At 42.4% G+C, this 15,699-nt stretch overlaps 1 protein-coding gene across 1 annotated transcript; it reads right to left on the bottom strand.

Annotated features, from left to right (window-relative positions):
• Positions 1-6,866: 6,866 nt before the first annotated feature.
• On the bottom strand, positions 6,867-14,753 carry kcnk4a (potassium channel, subfamily K, member 4a). The gene is made up of 6 exons (XM_029442181.1): positions 14,543-14,753; positions 13,233-13,350; positions 12,086-12,246; positions 11,781-11,967; positions 9,258-9,394; positions 6,867-8,686 (listed from the first exon to the last, which is right to left on the bottom strand). The coding sequence occupies exons 1-6, from the start codon at positions 14,729-14,731 to the stop codon at positions 7,586-7,588; spliced, it is 1,893 nt and encodes a 630-aa protein (XP_029298041.1). The 5' UTR covers positions 14,732-14,753; the 3' UTR covers positions 6,867-7,585.
• Positions 14,754-15,699: the final 946 nt, after the last annotated feature.

The following is a 15,699-nucleotide window of genomic DNA, read 5'->3' as shown; positions in this document are numbered from 1 at the left end:
TGTGCATTTATTATCTTTATTGTGAAAAAGCTGTTGACTCATTGCTATTCCTATGCTATGATTATGTTTTTGTCATACCTACGTTTTACCATCAGTCTCACACACACACAGCATGCACACACGCACACACAGTCTCTCTCTACACCCAAGTATCCACATTGACCACTTTTGATAGAATGTCTAAATGCTGAAAATAAAAAACATCCCCAGGGCTCATTTTAAATATAGGCTCTCTGGTATGCCCGTGGTTTCTGTGTGTGTGTGTGTGTGTGTGTGTGTGTGTGTGTGTGTGTGTGTGTGTGTGTGTGTGTGTGTGTGTGTGTGTGTGCGGGTGTGTGTGTGTGTGTGTGGAAGAGAGCGACTGTGTGTGTGTGTGTGTGTGTGTGTGTGTGTGTGTGTGTGTGTGTGTGTGTGTGTGTGTGTGCGGGTGTGTGTGTGTGTGTGTGGAAGAGAGCGACTGTGTGTGTGTGTGTGTGTGTGTGTGTGTGTGTGTGTGTGTGTGTGTGTGTGGAAGAGAGCGACTGTGTGTGTGTGTGTGTGTGTGTGTGTGTGTGTGTGTGTGTGTGTGTGTGTGTGTGTGTGTGTGTGTGTGGAAGAGAGCGACTGTGTGTGTGTGTGGAAGAGAGCGACTGTGTGTGAGTGTGTGTGTGTGTGTGTGTGTGTGTGCGGGTGTGTGTGTGTGTGTGTGTGTGTGGAAGAGAGCGACTGTGTGTGTGTGTGTGTGTGTGTGTGTGTGTGTGTGTGTGTGTGGAAGAGAGCGACTGTGTGTGGTGTGTGTGTGTGTGTGTGTGTGTGTGGGTGTGTGTGTGTGTGTGGAAGAGAGCGACTGTGTGTGTGTGTGGAAGAGAGCGACTGTGTGTGAGTGTGTGTGTGTGTGTGTGTGTGTGTGTGTGTGTGCGGGTGTGTGTGTGTGTGTGTGGAAGAGAGCGACTGTGTGTGTGTGTGTGTGTGTGGAAGAGAGCGACTGTGTGTGTGTGTGTGTGTGTGTGTGTGTGTGTGTGTGTGTGTGTGGAAGAGAGCGACTGTGTGTGTGTGTGGAAGAGAGCGACTATGTGTGAGTGTGTGTGTGTGTGTGTGTGTGTGTGTGTGTGTGTGTGTGGTGTGTGTGTGTGTGTGTGCGGGTGTGTGTGTGTGTGTGTGTGTGTGTGTGTGTGTGTGTGTGTGGAAGAGAGCGACTGTGTGTGTGTGTGTGGAAGAGAGCGACTGTGTGAATGTGTGTGTGTGTGTGTGTGTGTGTGTGTGTCTGGTGAGGTCATTCGGGATAGCACAGACAATATTCCCTGCCTTTTATTGTGATTGTGATGGGGGTGTTCGCAAGGAAGTGGTCCAGTCTGACAATTGCAAGGTCTTCACAACAACAACATCCGGTCGTGGACTGAGCCAGTGGTTTTCATGCATTTACTGAAGTTATATCTGGTTTCTGATTGGCTGGCAGTTGTTTTTTAAAAACAACATTATATAGAGTTGCGGAGGTGGAGAAGCTTTTAAAGAGGTTTTTTTCTTCATTCTGAATTCCCAATTCAATTCTTCCTCAGTGTTGCTCAACATAGAAACACAGGACTCTCCCGGATGATGTAACGATCATCAGTTTTGGAAAAAGTATTCAAAACGTTAACTTAAGTTAAAGTAGCAATACCTACAAGTACAAGTACAAGTCCTGCATTCATAATCTTAAGTAGAAGTGCAGAAGTATGAGCAGCAACATATATTTCAAGTATCAAGTCCTGCATTCAAATATTACTTCAGTAAAAGTACAAAGGTATTAGCATTAAAATGAACTTAAAGTACCAAAATCATAATTGTTGATGCATTTATGTGTTCATCACTTTGATGTTGCAGCTGCTAAATGTGAAGCTAATTTTAATTTGTATACTGCTAGGTAGCTATAAGGTCTTATTGTATCCTATAATAATACATCATCATTTATTTGTTGATTATATTTTGTATTATTAATAAATCTGCAAAGTGACTAAAGCTTTGAAATACAGTAAATGTAGTGGAGTTAAAAGTATTTTCCTGTGGACTGTAGTGGAGTAGAAGTACTACTATTGTACTTAAGTTGCTTTCCACCACTAGATGCCTCTACAGGTACTTTGTTTATTGTTTGTAATTTTGATAAACTGATCCTTTGAGTGTTTCGTCCGAGTGACTGTTAAAATAACTTAAAGAGATACAAACTGTTCTCCAGCCATTGCAGTAAAACTGTTTTTCTAAGCCACAGTAAGTATTCAGCCTTGTGTGTGTGTGTGTGTGTGTGTGTGTGTGTGTGTGTGTGTGTGTGTGTGTGTGTGTCGGGGTGCTAGTCCTCGGGCTGTGGTGAGGCTCCCTCCCCCCCGAGTAAACTAGCCCCAGCATCTGTTAGTCTTTTCCACTTAACTACCCCTTGCTATATCCAACCTGCACTTATCCCACTGTACAGCGCCTTGCTCTGTCTCACACTGGGTCCCACTGTCCTTGGGAGGGAAGTCTATCGACCCCCGCTCACACACACACACACGTCCGTGCCTTTGACCTTGAGAGGGAGTGTACACACACTCACAGACTTCCATACATCCGGCCTCTTCATGGCTCTAGTTCTTCTCATACTGACCAAAAAATGTAAGAGCCCTTGATAACGGTTGTAAACGGTTCTTGGGATGGAAGGTTTAGGATGACAAAAAAGCATTTCTGTCTTTCTCACATGGACCTTGTGGCCTGTGTCATATATAGCTCACATTACAGGTTTGGACGAGACTTTATTCGTCACACACAACTAGATTGAAATTGTTCCTGTTTATTTCTGGCAGTTAAATGAAAATATAGCTCTTGCAGGGCAACAGGACACCATAAACGCAAAATAAAAAGTTATACAAGCAGCGTAGCAGGTAATGAGACACAGGAGTAAACAGAAGATACCGATCTGTGGCCTCAGCAATATTGAAACCATATTCTCCCAGCAGTCAAACTTAAAGCTGTACTTGAGTGGGACGAAACAGCCCGGAGGCCAAACCCACAGAGGCCTGGCTGTCCTGTTTATAAACACAGGAGGGCGACATTTCTGTTTTCTTTTGGGATTCATGGCAGGCTGATTGGATTTAAAGTCAAATGTGACATGAAATCGTGTTTGTTGATAGTTAATTATATCTGTATCGAGCTGAACTTACTGCAACTGTTGAAATCACCTCAGACAGAGAACAGTGTCGGTCATTTTGGCAAGGGTGTGAGTTTTTGGTTTGTTTTTTTCTCGAATTTTGGAAGTTCAACCTCAGCTCCTATAATAAGTCTATAACACAGACACTCAGACCCTTGGGGCAAACATGTCCCCATTGAAACTCATTAAAACCACCATTTTTTGTCCCACAGATGACAGAATCAAAGCATGCATTGAATTATATCAGGAAACATTTTAGTTTTTACTATTTTATTGTTTATTTAATTGAGCCATTTTCTCATGTTTGCCCTTTGTGACACATACATATTTCTGTCTGGTTTCTAGAGGCATTGCTGCTGTATTATGAATGTCAAGGTCAACAATCAATGTTGTTGCTAATCATGGACTATACCAGAGGGCCGTTAATTTGAGCTTCTTACAGTTTACAAACAGCGTCAAGTCAATCATGCAGTTTGAAACACAAATCTGAAATTTAATTTAGAGTTTAACACCACATATTTAGTCTGAGTCATCAGTGAGCCACAATTCAAATATCCGCCTTCTTTATTTTTTGTGTATGAAGAAAAAAGAAACTGAGCGTAAAAACATCCTTTTGTAGGTCAGAACTAAGACTCATACACAACATTACTGATGGGTCGTGGTCAGCACTCGAGTACGTTGCCATGTGAATATCTTTCTCCTTCCAGCCCTCTGTCAATAAATGACAAAATATGTGGGCGCCGAGTTTGGATTCAGTCAGCTACTTATTTTTGGCCCTGGTGGGGGGCAGAATGCCGCCGCGATGGCCTCTTGTAGTATATCCTGGGTCTGAGTAAGCAGGAACTTAAAGTTTATCCACCAAGAGCCGAGTTCATTCAGGACTTTCAGGGTTCAGGTCATTTCACATCTCCTGCTCTCCAGCTGACGACTAACAACAGACTGCAATTTTATACTGAACATTAATTGTTTACAGTGTGTATTATTTACTAGTCTTTTGTTTGTTTGTTTTCCAAGATCTTTCAGGCGCTGTCCATCACAATTTACTTTTTTGTAAATTTATGATTTTCTTTCCAGCTACAAATACAGCCTGGATTTCCTTTTTGCATTGCATTGTGGGAAAAGAAGTCTACATACAACAGCACATTTAAAAAAAATTGTTTTATAGTATGAATACTAACTGTTTTGCCCATACTGAAATTTGAAATTCCAGGGAGAACACACTCAAAAACAGCTTAGATGTGTGGGATGAAATTGGGACACGGGTTTGGTTTTTATCACTCAACATCACAAAGGCACTACAGGCTTTGTACAAGTTAAAGGTGCACTTTGGAGATTTCTTTACTCACCACTGTTGCTTGTATCATTGTGTGGGTCCTTGAGGTCTAACAAATGTGTTAAATACATGTATTTCCTAAAAAAAACATTTCCAAGCAGTCATTGGAAATTGAAAAGACCAGGCAGGTGATTGGTTAAAACATCTGTCAATCAAACTCTTACCAAAGCCAGTCTGGAGAAGAGAAAAGCCTTCAGTGCCATTATTTGCTCCTTTATCAATGAAGAAATACTCTCTAGTTATGATATAACTGATATTTCCACATGTATGCTAACCTCTTTAGGAGCCGCCATTGTTGTTTTCACAAACCAATCCCGTAGCTGCCAGTAGCTCCTCACAGGCATGGAAGACGCTGATTGGTCAGGACACAAGTGGTTCACACTCAAACATTACTTGATGCCTGACAAGATGGATTTTCGTGATATATGTGATCGTGCGAGAATCTAGCTGCAGTGCAAGGTGTATTACTTGATATGTTACTGAAAGTCATCACAATGATGAAAAAAACAAAACACAGGCATCTGCACAGACGAGCTCTGTTATGGTTAATGTCAAATAGCAGTGTGCGTTAGAAGAAGTCTGGTAATCATAACTTTAATGTGTCACCTTGAGGCATCTAACAGGGTTCAACTGAGGACAAATAGTACTCGAAAGATGTGTACACAAGTTTAAAAATCTGCACAGTTATTTATGTCGCAGAGGGGTAGAGTCTTTAAAAATAATAAAACACTAACAAACCGTATCAGCCAAGAGGAAAAGTGGTCACAAGCAGAACTAACAGTTCTTTAAAAGGACCAGTGTGTAGGATTCAGTGGAATTTTATTTGGCAAAGATGAAATATATAGTGTATAATCACATGAAACTAAGAATTGTTGCGTGTCCGTTACCTTTGAATGAGCCCTTTATATTTACATAGAGAGAGAGTCTGCTATGTTGCAGCGCCATGTTTCTACAGTAGCTCAACAAACAAACCAAACTCTGGCTCCACAGAGGGCCTTACATGTTTTTACGTTACCTGAAGGCCGCCGTAGTTCTCCAACCCTTTGGAAAGGGAGGAGTGAGCTGCTAGTTAGTTGCAATCTGCAACCTCACTGCTAGATGCCACTAAATCCTCCACACTCAACCTTTAAGGACACTTGATATTATAGTTGGTTAACGCCACAAACCTTTAAAGTAACTTTAGCTTTGCTTTAGTAGCCCGCTGAACACTTGTATCTAAGGCGAGCACACAAAGATGCTTTTCACGGTGCACAAAAGTTTTAATACAAAAGAGTGGACAGTACCTTGGTCTGACTTTCACCCTTTTTAACCCTTAAAACATTCAAGAGCAGTTTGAACCACCTGCTTCATCCCTCAAACAACTGGACGGTTAAAGGGACAATTCACCCCAAAATTAAAAAATATATATTTTTCCTCTTACCTGTAGTGCTATTTTACGATCTATATTGTTTTGGTGGAGTTGCTGAGTGTTGGAGACATCGGCCGTAGAGATGTCTGCCTTCTCTCCAATGTAATGGCACTGGATGGCACTCGATGGTGCTCAAAGAGCTAAAATAAACAGCAATGTCTCTTTCCAGAAATCATGACCCGGTTACTCAAGATAATCCACAGACCTTGTTGTGAGCAGCTTCATGTAGGAACTATTTATTAAGGTTGGCAGCTCTAGTTCGGTGGAAAGAAAATTGTTCCTACATGAAACTGTGCACCAAAAGCAGAGTACAATCTAGTTCCATTATAATCGAGAGAAGACAGAAATCTTTATGGCTGATATCTCTAACACTAGGCAACTCACACCAAAACCATTTAGATTAATAAATAGCACTACAGATAAGAGGAAATATTGTATTTTGAATTGGGGGTGAACTGTCCCTTTAAATCATGAAGAAAGTTCTCAGTTGTCTTGTATGACATCACACACTGACACACACGCTGAGGGTGAATGATGGCACTGCTGTGCTTTGCTAATAATGTACTGTTGTTCTCCACCCACTTCAGGGTTGCAATGTTCTTAGCCGAAGTGGTAAACTACCCAGATCCTGATGCATCGCGTGTTTTTATTTGTAGATGACGTCCTTAACAAGTCACACTTTTTAAATAAATGTCTGTGTAAAAAAACTCCTCTGCTCTTGTCCCCTGTTCCTTTTCCCTTTTAATGTTGTATTTCGTAAAAGGGTAATATTTGTGTCTGCACTGGTTTTAAAGCTATACATCAGTTTGCATCAAAAAGCCAAATTACATCTGAGTTAGTGCTGAATATGTCTCCCGAGAATCAGTGGAGCTCGATTGGAAGACAAATCAAAGTAGATAATTCTGTGTAATGCCATCTGGATAATGATGTGACTCAGAGAGTCTCTAAACCACTGAAACCTGTGACCAACAGTTTACGCACCAGGTGTGGTCGATTTTAAAGGGAAGCATGATTCCCTTGTTTGGAAGGCAAACAACTTTATCAAAAATGTCTTTGAGAAAAACATAGGTCACAATGTTGGTCGTTTTACCAACTTTAGTCCCGGCTGAAATATCTCAACCACTTCTGGATGGATGGGCGTAATATTTTGTACAGACATTCACGTCGCCCTTTAATATGGTATGAAAAGTTTGTCCGAACAGGCACACTTGTGTAACGTATTTCTGGTAATTGCCAAAGTGCCCGTTTAGTTTATCAAAGCTCACTGGGACCTGCTTGATTATTAAGGACATCGAGTCTTCCAGGCATAATTGGGCTCAGATGATTTTTAAGAAGAAATAGTTAGTCAGATGAAATTCGCTTCAGTAAATTCTCACAGAACCGTTTGCGTGGCTGCAGACTCTTAGTCTCGTTCACTGTTTGAAAAACGGAAGCAAAGATCAGTAAATGATGCAGTACGATATGTTAATGTCTTATCATCCTCATGTCTGAAGGGAAGCAGTTGTCAATCATCTGTCGGATCACAAAGTATCAAAGCAAAACTTGTGGGCTGACTTTGTGAGGCTTATCTTAAATACTAAAAAATATCCTGAACTTCAGCTATATTCATGATGGCGAGATTTGCACGTGCCTTTATACTGTACGTTCTAAGTGGTCGGAGTGTCAAATCTGCTGTAAACCCACAGCTTTATGTTCTGTCACTTGTGAGTGGCTGTCAGAGTGTCGGAGATGAACCTGCCTGGTTCTCCGATCTGGGCACATCTGAAAGAGAGGAGTCTGGCGGTGGTGTGGGGGGATTTGACGGCGGCTGCATGTCACTGTTGGGCTTCCTCACCTGCGGGGGGCTCCACCTGTGCGACAGCTGCCTCCTAATAATCCTCCTTTTGGGCTTTCGTGGCCGTCTCCTTCTTTCCTCGCTTCCTCCTGGCTGAGCACGGTCACTCAGAGTGTCTGAGGACTCGTCGATGTACGCCAGGTTCTCTCCAAAGAAATCCAGCAGCTGGCAGCTTGGTACGGAGGCGGCATGGAGGGGAGGGGAGGGAAGGTGGATTGGATTGCGAGAAGGATGATAAGAAGGACGAAGAGGGGTGAAGCGAGAACGCAAAACAGGAGCAGGTGAACGTCTGTGGCTATTGTTGGCTACAAATACACTTTTCTCTGCTGGAATCAGTTTGTCCTTCTCTTGTGCCGTCTTCATGTCTGCGGCTCTCGCTCCTCCCTCCTCCATGTTGTGGACTGTATGGCATGGCTGCGACTTATGAAGCACCAAAAAGGATGAGGAGACCGAGGAGACGTCTGATCTGGAGTCAAAAGGAGACTCAGACCCAGAGAGAGATCCTCCCTGCGTAGCTGCACCTGGTGCGTCCAGTTCTATGGTGGAGCAGGCCACAGGGAGGGAGAATGAGCGGGCCAGCAGGTGAGGAAGTGACCTGCCCTCCAACTGCGGACCCAAAGGAGGGTCAACTCTCCATGCAGGCCCTGCTCTCGGGACTGTTCCACCTCCAGCACTGACCCGTGGCCTGGACTTGGCCACCAACGCCCTCTCAAGAGAGGAATGGGCGTCGAGCCGGCTCATGGAGCGGGAGAGGCTGGCCCAGCGGTTTGGCAGGTGTCCATTTTCAGATCCTCCACGGGCCATGTATCCCAGAGTGCACTCGCCCCCCCGACGGATGCGGCGACGCTCACTACGTTTCCAGCGCCGGCGCTGCAGGAGGAAAGGGTCGTTGAACTCAAGAGGGTTTGGGATGCGGAAGTCCATGGACATGTTCTGGATGTTCTGGGTCCAGTCTGTAGCGTGGGCCCTCAACTCCTCCATCTGAGAGAGACATGAGACCAAAGATGACCCTCTAAACAATAGTTCCTATTTTTTGAAGTGGGGTTGCTTTGAAGTACTTATCCATAGTCAATGTATTACCTACAGTAGATGGCCTTCAGTACGTCTACTGTTTGGTGAAACAGACAGGAGAACAGACATGGAAGTAAAGCATTGTACTGCTCTGGAAGGGGGCAGCAGCAAAACTTAACGTTAACTAGTTTACTCTATGTTTAGAATATTTTCACTGCTTTACCTTGCCGTTTACAGCCGTTATCTATGCTCTCGCCAAGTGAGTCTGGTGGCTGTGAAGAGAACATGGATAGCAGCTTCAGTTCCCTGTCAGAAAGGGCTTTCTGACTGCAAGGTAAAGTGGTGAAAAGGGATATTTTTGTAGTACATTCCTTAGCTTCTGTGAAGTAACTCCTGCCTGTTTCTCCAAACTGGGGGTGTGGCGACCACCATGTATTGTATACACTGACTATAAATTAAAAGTATCTCATACAACCCCACTTCAAAAGATTTGAAGTATCGCTTTAAATGCAGCTCTTCCTCTCTATCATACATCTCTCACCTCAGCGCGGGTCCTCTTAGACAGCACCCTCAGCCAGTTACCTATCATGGTGAGGATGGAGGCAAAGTAGGCGAGACCAAACACTATCCACAACCACACCAGAGGCTTGAAGAACCAGCCACCTTCACGACCACCACCTGGACACAGAGAAAGTGGGCCTTTTAATGCAATGTTCCACTGATCCCCATAGAGATGCAGTGTTCCCCTTTCTGTTGCCCCCTCACAATGAATAGAGGTCAGAGTCTAATACAGAACAGTCCTGGAGCAGGTAGGGAGACATAGCATCAACATGGGGTCCTGGATGATGAATAATCGCTCTGTCCACCAGACCAATGTCCCACAACTCTCTCACAGACACCTTAAGCAATGCCCACATTAACACCCATGAACAAGTTTTGCACATCAAATCAAATCAAATTTATTTATATAGCCCAATATCACAAATGACACATTTGTCTCAGTGTGCTTACAGACTGTACAGGATACGACACCCTCTGTCCTTAGACCCTCGCATCGCACAAGGAAAAACTTCCTAAAAGAAACCCCATAATTAAAGGGGGAAAAATGAAGAAACTGAGGAGAGAGCAACTGAGGAGGGATCCCTCTCCCAGGACGGACAGACGTGCAATAGATGTCGTGTGTACAGAATAAACAACATAGTACAAATACAACATTTGACAGAAATTATGGATGAATCCAGAAAAATGTCAAAAAGGCTTCCCGGTGTCCAGCAGGACCAGGTCAGCAGGCGCAGCCACGATTCCTGATCCTGACGTAAACTTTATCAGTGGCAACCTGCCACATGAGAGACACAGAAACTCCAGGATGATGCCCCGGATGATGAGTTAGTAACATACATTTACATAAATTCATACAGATAGAGAGGGAGAAGAAGAGAGGGAGGGGAGGAGAGAGGAAGAGAAGGAGGAGAGCAGGGAGGTGTCCCCCGGCAGTCTAAGCCTATAGCAGCATAACTAGGGGCTGATCCAAGGCAAACCTGAGCCAGCCCTAACTATAAGCTTTATCAAAAAGGAAAGTCTTTAGCCTACTCTTAAATGTGGAGAGTGTGTCTGCCTCCCGAACACAAACTGGAAGCTGGTTCCACTGGAGAGGAGCTTGATAGCTGAAGGCTCTGGCTCCCATTGTACTCTTAGAGACTCTAGGAACTACAAGTAACCCTGCAGTCTGGGAGCGCAATGCTCTAGTTGGTTTATAAGGTACCATGAGATCTTTAAAATATGCTGGAGCCTGACCATTAATTGATTTGTAAGTCAGGAGAAGGATTTTGAATTCTATTCTGTATTTTACCGGGAGCCAGTGCAGAGCAGCTAATACAGGAGTAATATGATCCCGTCTCCTTGTTCTTGTCAATACACGTGCCGCTGCATTTTGGATCAATTGAAGAGTCTTAAGTGACGTTTTGGGACAACCTGATAACAATGAGTTGCAGTAATCCAGCCTTGAAGTAACAAATGCATGGACTAGTTTTTCTGCATCATTTTGAGACAGGATGTGTCTTATTTTTACAATGTTACGTAGATGAAAGAAGGCAGTCCTTGAGATTTGTTTTATGAGCACATAACTTCTCCATTCAGTGGTATATCATAAAAAAGTCACAGTATAGTATGTCATTAAAACAAGTCATTTTATTTTAAAAGTCATAAAAAGTCATGGGGTACATCCAAAGTCTCTTAGTTAATATTTCCTCGCTCCTCGCCTAACCCGGAAGTCGTTCTGGTGCGCCATCTTGAGGACCGTCCCAAAGCTCTTATTTCTGCTCGGAGGAGCGAGGATACACGAGGGAAGCCTTCACAGAAGTCTTTTCCCAGCCGACACGCCCCCTTACTGGATATCAGTTATTGATTTCACGCTGCAGCTGATCGGACTCCTCTGATTCACCATCACTGCAGTTTCATACTGGAGTGAAGACAGATGGCAGATTATACTGAAGTGCATCACTCTAAAGTTTTATTGGGGCCTGAGTACCAACAACGTCGGAGCGGAGGACCTATTATTATTATTATTATTATTATTATTATTATTATTATTATTATTATTATTATTATTTGTAGTCTTTGACAGCATATTTGGGGTGCTTGGGATGCTCGAAAACTCGTGAAACTTTGCCCATGTGTAGGGGGTGGCAAAAGTAGATATCTGAAATGGGTCGATGGCTTGGCCGTTTTCAACGTAAAAGCCCCCAATTAAAAATTTCCCGTAGATGTGAAGATTAGTCATAACATTTACAAACAAAGCAGTGTTTATTCCAAAGTTTAGTCATCACAAGGCGCATGTCTATGATGGTGGTAGCAGTTAAATTTAGTCATTTTCAATTATAAGACTGTTTTAGTTGAATGATTTGAAGTGGCCAAAAATATGAAATTATACAATGTTTCACAAGAAGAAAGATATATAAATAAAATAAAAAGACATTTGCTCTTGACCGACCTGCTGTCTGCACGGTTTGAATTAATACATGAGCTTGTGAGAAAATTGTTGTGTGTTGCGTGCTTGTGTCAGTACCTGGTACGTAGTCCCCGAAGCCAACGGTGGTGAGAGTGATGACCACAAAGTAGAGTGACTCCAGAAATGACCAGTCCTCCACCTTCTGAAACACGACTGTTGGCACAGCGAGGAAGATCAGACAACCAATCAGGATGGAGAGAACGGCTGAGATCACACGCACAGTAGTCGGCCGGACCTTACGCTTCTGAGAGAGAGAAAGATAACGGCAAATACAGAGCAGCGTGAATGATAGCGAATACTTAACACGGTAATTAACACACTACTGTATGCAACTGTTCCTGGGCAGGACAGACCACTCTCACCAGGAAAAGAGTTTCAATCTTGGCCACAGCTCTCCGCAGCACTGTGCCCATGTGGTCACCCACTCCAGCGAGCAGTATACCAAACATGGGGATGCCCACCAGGGCGTAGCACACGCAGAACAACTGGCCGTACCGTGTCCGAGGAGACAGGTTCCCAAAACCTGTTAAAAAATATAAAAAACACCAAATCAAATCAAATCAAAACACAATGAAGCAACATAAGGACCTTCAGCTATTTACAAAAGTTATATATATGCAACATCTGAAGAGACTCCTTTCATATCAGTAACTTCAATTTACAGTCCATGTACATGAACAGTGTTTCATCTTCACGATCACTCACATACTGTAACTCAAACATATTTGAATATTTGAAAGGAAACAATGCAGTCGTCATATATTGTTGTCTCGTGGCGTCTAACACCAGACGTGGAGCGGACTGGAGCTAGCTTAGCATGATATAATCATCATCAAAACATACAATCAAAGTTAATATGAACAGCTGGTAATACATTTGACATAAAGCTTCAATATACATAGGTTTCTGCGGGCGTAAAATACTTTTTCCCGCAATTGCATTTATACTGTAAATCCAATTTAGATGTGATTAAAACAGCTTTAAAAGTCTGAATATTTTTGGTTTAGGTACCAAAAAGCTGACGAATCATAAAAGAGGAATGTAAAAAGAAAAGGCCAGCATGTCATTTTTTTTACCCAACGTTTTACCTTCAGTTTACCACTTAGCTCTGCAAGTAGTTAGTTAGTTTTCAACCAAAGAGATAATGTTTGCTTCCAGATCAGCTCAGTTACTTTAAAACGTTGTTATAACTAAATCTACAGTCTGTAGTCAGATCTACTGCAAATCCATGTGAGAATTTATTTTTTAAAAGATATATTTTCTGGTATTTGCACTTTGATTAAATAGATCAAAGAGTCGGTCTCCTGCACCCAACAATCAACACAAGGTTTTGGTTGTCAAGATGATTAAAGGATCAAATTAAACTCTTTTGAATATTACAAAAGCTCTCTGTAAAAAGTTTGTTTCCTTTTAATTATTTCCACAACATATCAGGAATGTAATCTTCACTTCTTCATTTTATATGCGTAGTATCTTTAAAGTGGTGCCTGAAGGTGAGTCCCCGCCTACCTATGGTGGTAATGATGGTACCACAGAAGAAGAAGGCGGAGGCCAGGTCCCAGCGGCTGGTGAAGTTGACAGGAAGGTTGTTCACATCCAGGCCCGCCTCCACCGCAGACACCACTCCCTGCAGGGAGGGATGTCATTTATTTAACTGCACATTTATATTCAACACAGGTAGGTATCTTAGACAGAAAGGCTAGATATCCAGGGACTTAAGCCTTGGGTCTCACTCAAGGACATTTTTTGTCTTTTTAATTTTAAATTGTTCGATCATTTTGGCTAATCATTGACAAATCCCAGACTGTGAAAAAATAATTTGCAGAGTATTTAGTATCCAGAAAATAATAAAGGTTTTGTGTTTTTCATAAAAACAACAGTGGCATTATGTGAACTAGAGACCATCAAAGAGATTGTTGTCCTCTAAGGACATCAAAGCAACTTTTTTTTAAAGTGAGGCACAAGGGTTATGTTATCTACAAGCTGGATTGTGCTACATAGTTTTTATCAGTAATAAAAAGTATTCAGATCCATTATTTATGTAAAAGTACGACTACAATGACCTTAAAAGAATACGATGCATCAATGCAAGAGGAGCAATTTACTGTTGCAGCAGGTCAAGATGGACTTTTCTTTCTTTATATAAAAGGTAAGATAGTTTAGTGCAGTGGTTCCCAACCTGGGGGTCGGGCCCCCTTAAAAAGGGTCACAAGATCATTAACAGGAGAGGAATGAAGAAAATTACACAAACTTGGATATACGGTATATTTTTGGACTTTTAAAATTAAACCTTAGTGAAACTGCTAAAAACTAGAGCCAACTAGACACTGATCTTCTGTAAGAGATCACAATGCATAAATTTGTTTTATTAAAAAATTAACATGAAAAGTATCTTGTAACTATACCTGTCAGAAAATGTAGTGGAGTAAAAAGTTACAAATATTTGGCTCTGAAGCAGAAAGTAGAAGAAAATGTAGCCAAGTCCATGTCACTTTAAATCCCCTTTATGAAACACAATTTCCTGAAAATAAGTAGTTGTAGTGAAGTATTCAATTTTTTTAAAGTATGCCGATAAAGCGATTAGCAGCTTGTATTTGTAATGTAGTGTAAGGAGTATTTTAAAACTCAAGTCCTGGAGTTCTAACAAGTGTTTTGTTTTCTATGATTTCTAAGCATTCTATCAGTGATGCACATTGAAGATAAAATGTGTGTTGTGTCCCTTGTCTAGTAAAATCAGAAAGAGCAGAAACAGAAGAGCAGAAGAAATACTGTATGTCAGAGTGAGAGGGTTTACGTAACAACAGTGTGTCCAAAGATACCTTCACCAGCCTGTGGAAGTCCTGCTCGGTGACACAGGAGTTATTATCAAGAAAGGTGTTCTTGGTAGCGACCAATGTTTCGTACGCCAAATTCTCCTTGGGGAACTCCAGGGTACGGAAAACAAGCGCTCCCATCACCAGGTACAGCATGACCCCCGTCAGCAGGGCCAAGAGGGTGGTACACCGCATTTTCTCCCCGTGGACCCCCCCTGCCCCTCCAGGGTTAGAGGGTCAGAGCTCAGGCCAGGATCTGGTCGGGCTCTCAGTCAGGATACACTGGTGCACAGCTGGCCGTAAACAGGAAGTTCCTTTAGAGAGGTACTGCATGTGTGAGCACGGAAATGTGTAAGCAAGCAACACAAGTGTTCTTGGAAGACTGACAGACATTAACAACCTTTATTTATACATCTGTGCGTCAAAACTAAAGAGACGATCAGTGAGAAGTTAAGAGCTGACAAGGTGTAAAATAAGTAGGTGAACACTCACACTGGTGATAAAGGAGTGCTCCAGCAATTTAGTTCTGTACTTCTCCATTACAGAGATATCCCTAATTATCGGCAGCTAAATAAATCCAGGCCGTTTGTTTCCTGTGTCACACTTTGTGATGTTACCAGAGTTGAATCCTGTTTAACTTGGAGCGTGCCTGTTATCGCTTATTACAATCTAACAAACTTCAGAAAAAAGCGCAGCTGGTTCAGAAGTATGTCCAATGTGACCACACTCAAATGCAGCAATATTGTAATATTGAAAGGAACTATTCTTCAATGCTTTCTGCGGTTTCTTTTATGACGGATAAAGAATGTTTTATTATTGAGAGGATGCTAAAAAAAAATACCTTAAGTCACTGAGGTCAGGAGCTCATCCCATGTTAGAGCTCCACAAATCAGCTGACGGAGAAATCTTTAACTCTTCTTTCCTCTGTATCTCTGCTGTGCCTTCTCTCTGGTTCTCCTGTGTCTTCAATGTTCAGGAGCGGAGGATTGTGGGGCCAATTCCATCTCCTTCAAGGCTTTTAAGTACAACAAAATGCAGAAACAAACCGGCAAACACATAAATGTAAAAGTGTAAATGTAGATTAGAGCATTGAGGAACAGAACAGCTTAAAGTTGGCACATTTCCCTGTTTCTCTCTCTGTTACAGCCGGGTATGAGTGGCAT

Source organism: Cottoperca gobio, chromosome 10 (genome assembly GCF_900634415.1).
Source record: "Cottoperca gobio chromosome 10, fCotGob3.1, whole genome shotgun sequence".
In the NCBI taxonomy this organism is placed as follows: Eukaryota; Metazoa; Chordata; class Actinopteri; order Perciformes; family Bovichtidae; genus Cottoperca; species Cottoperca gobio.
This window is presented reverse-complemented; position numbering and strand designations above follow the sequence as displayed.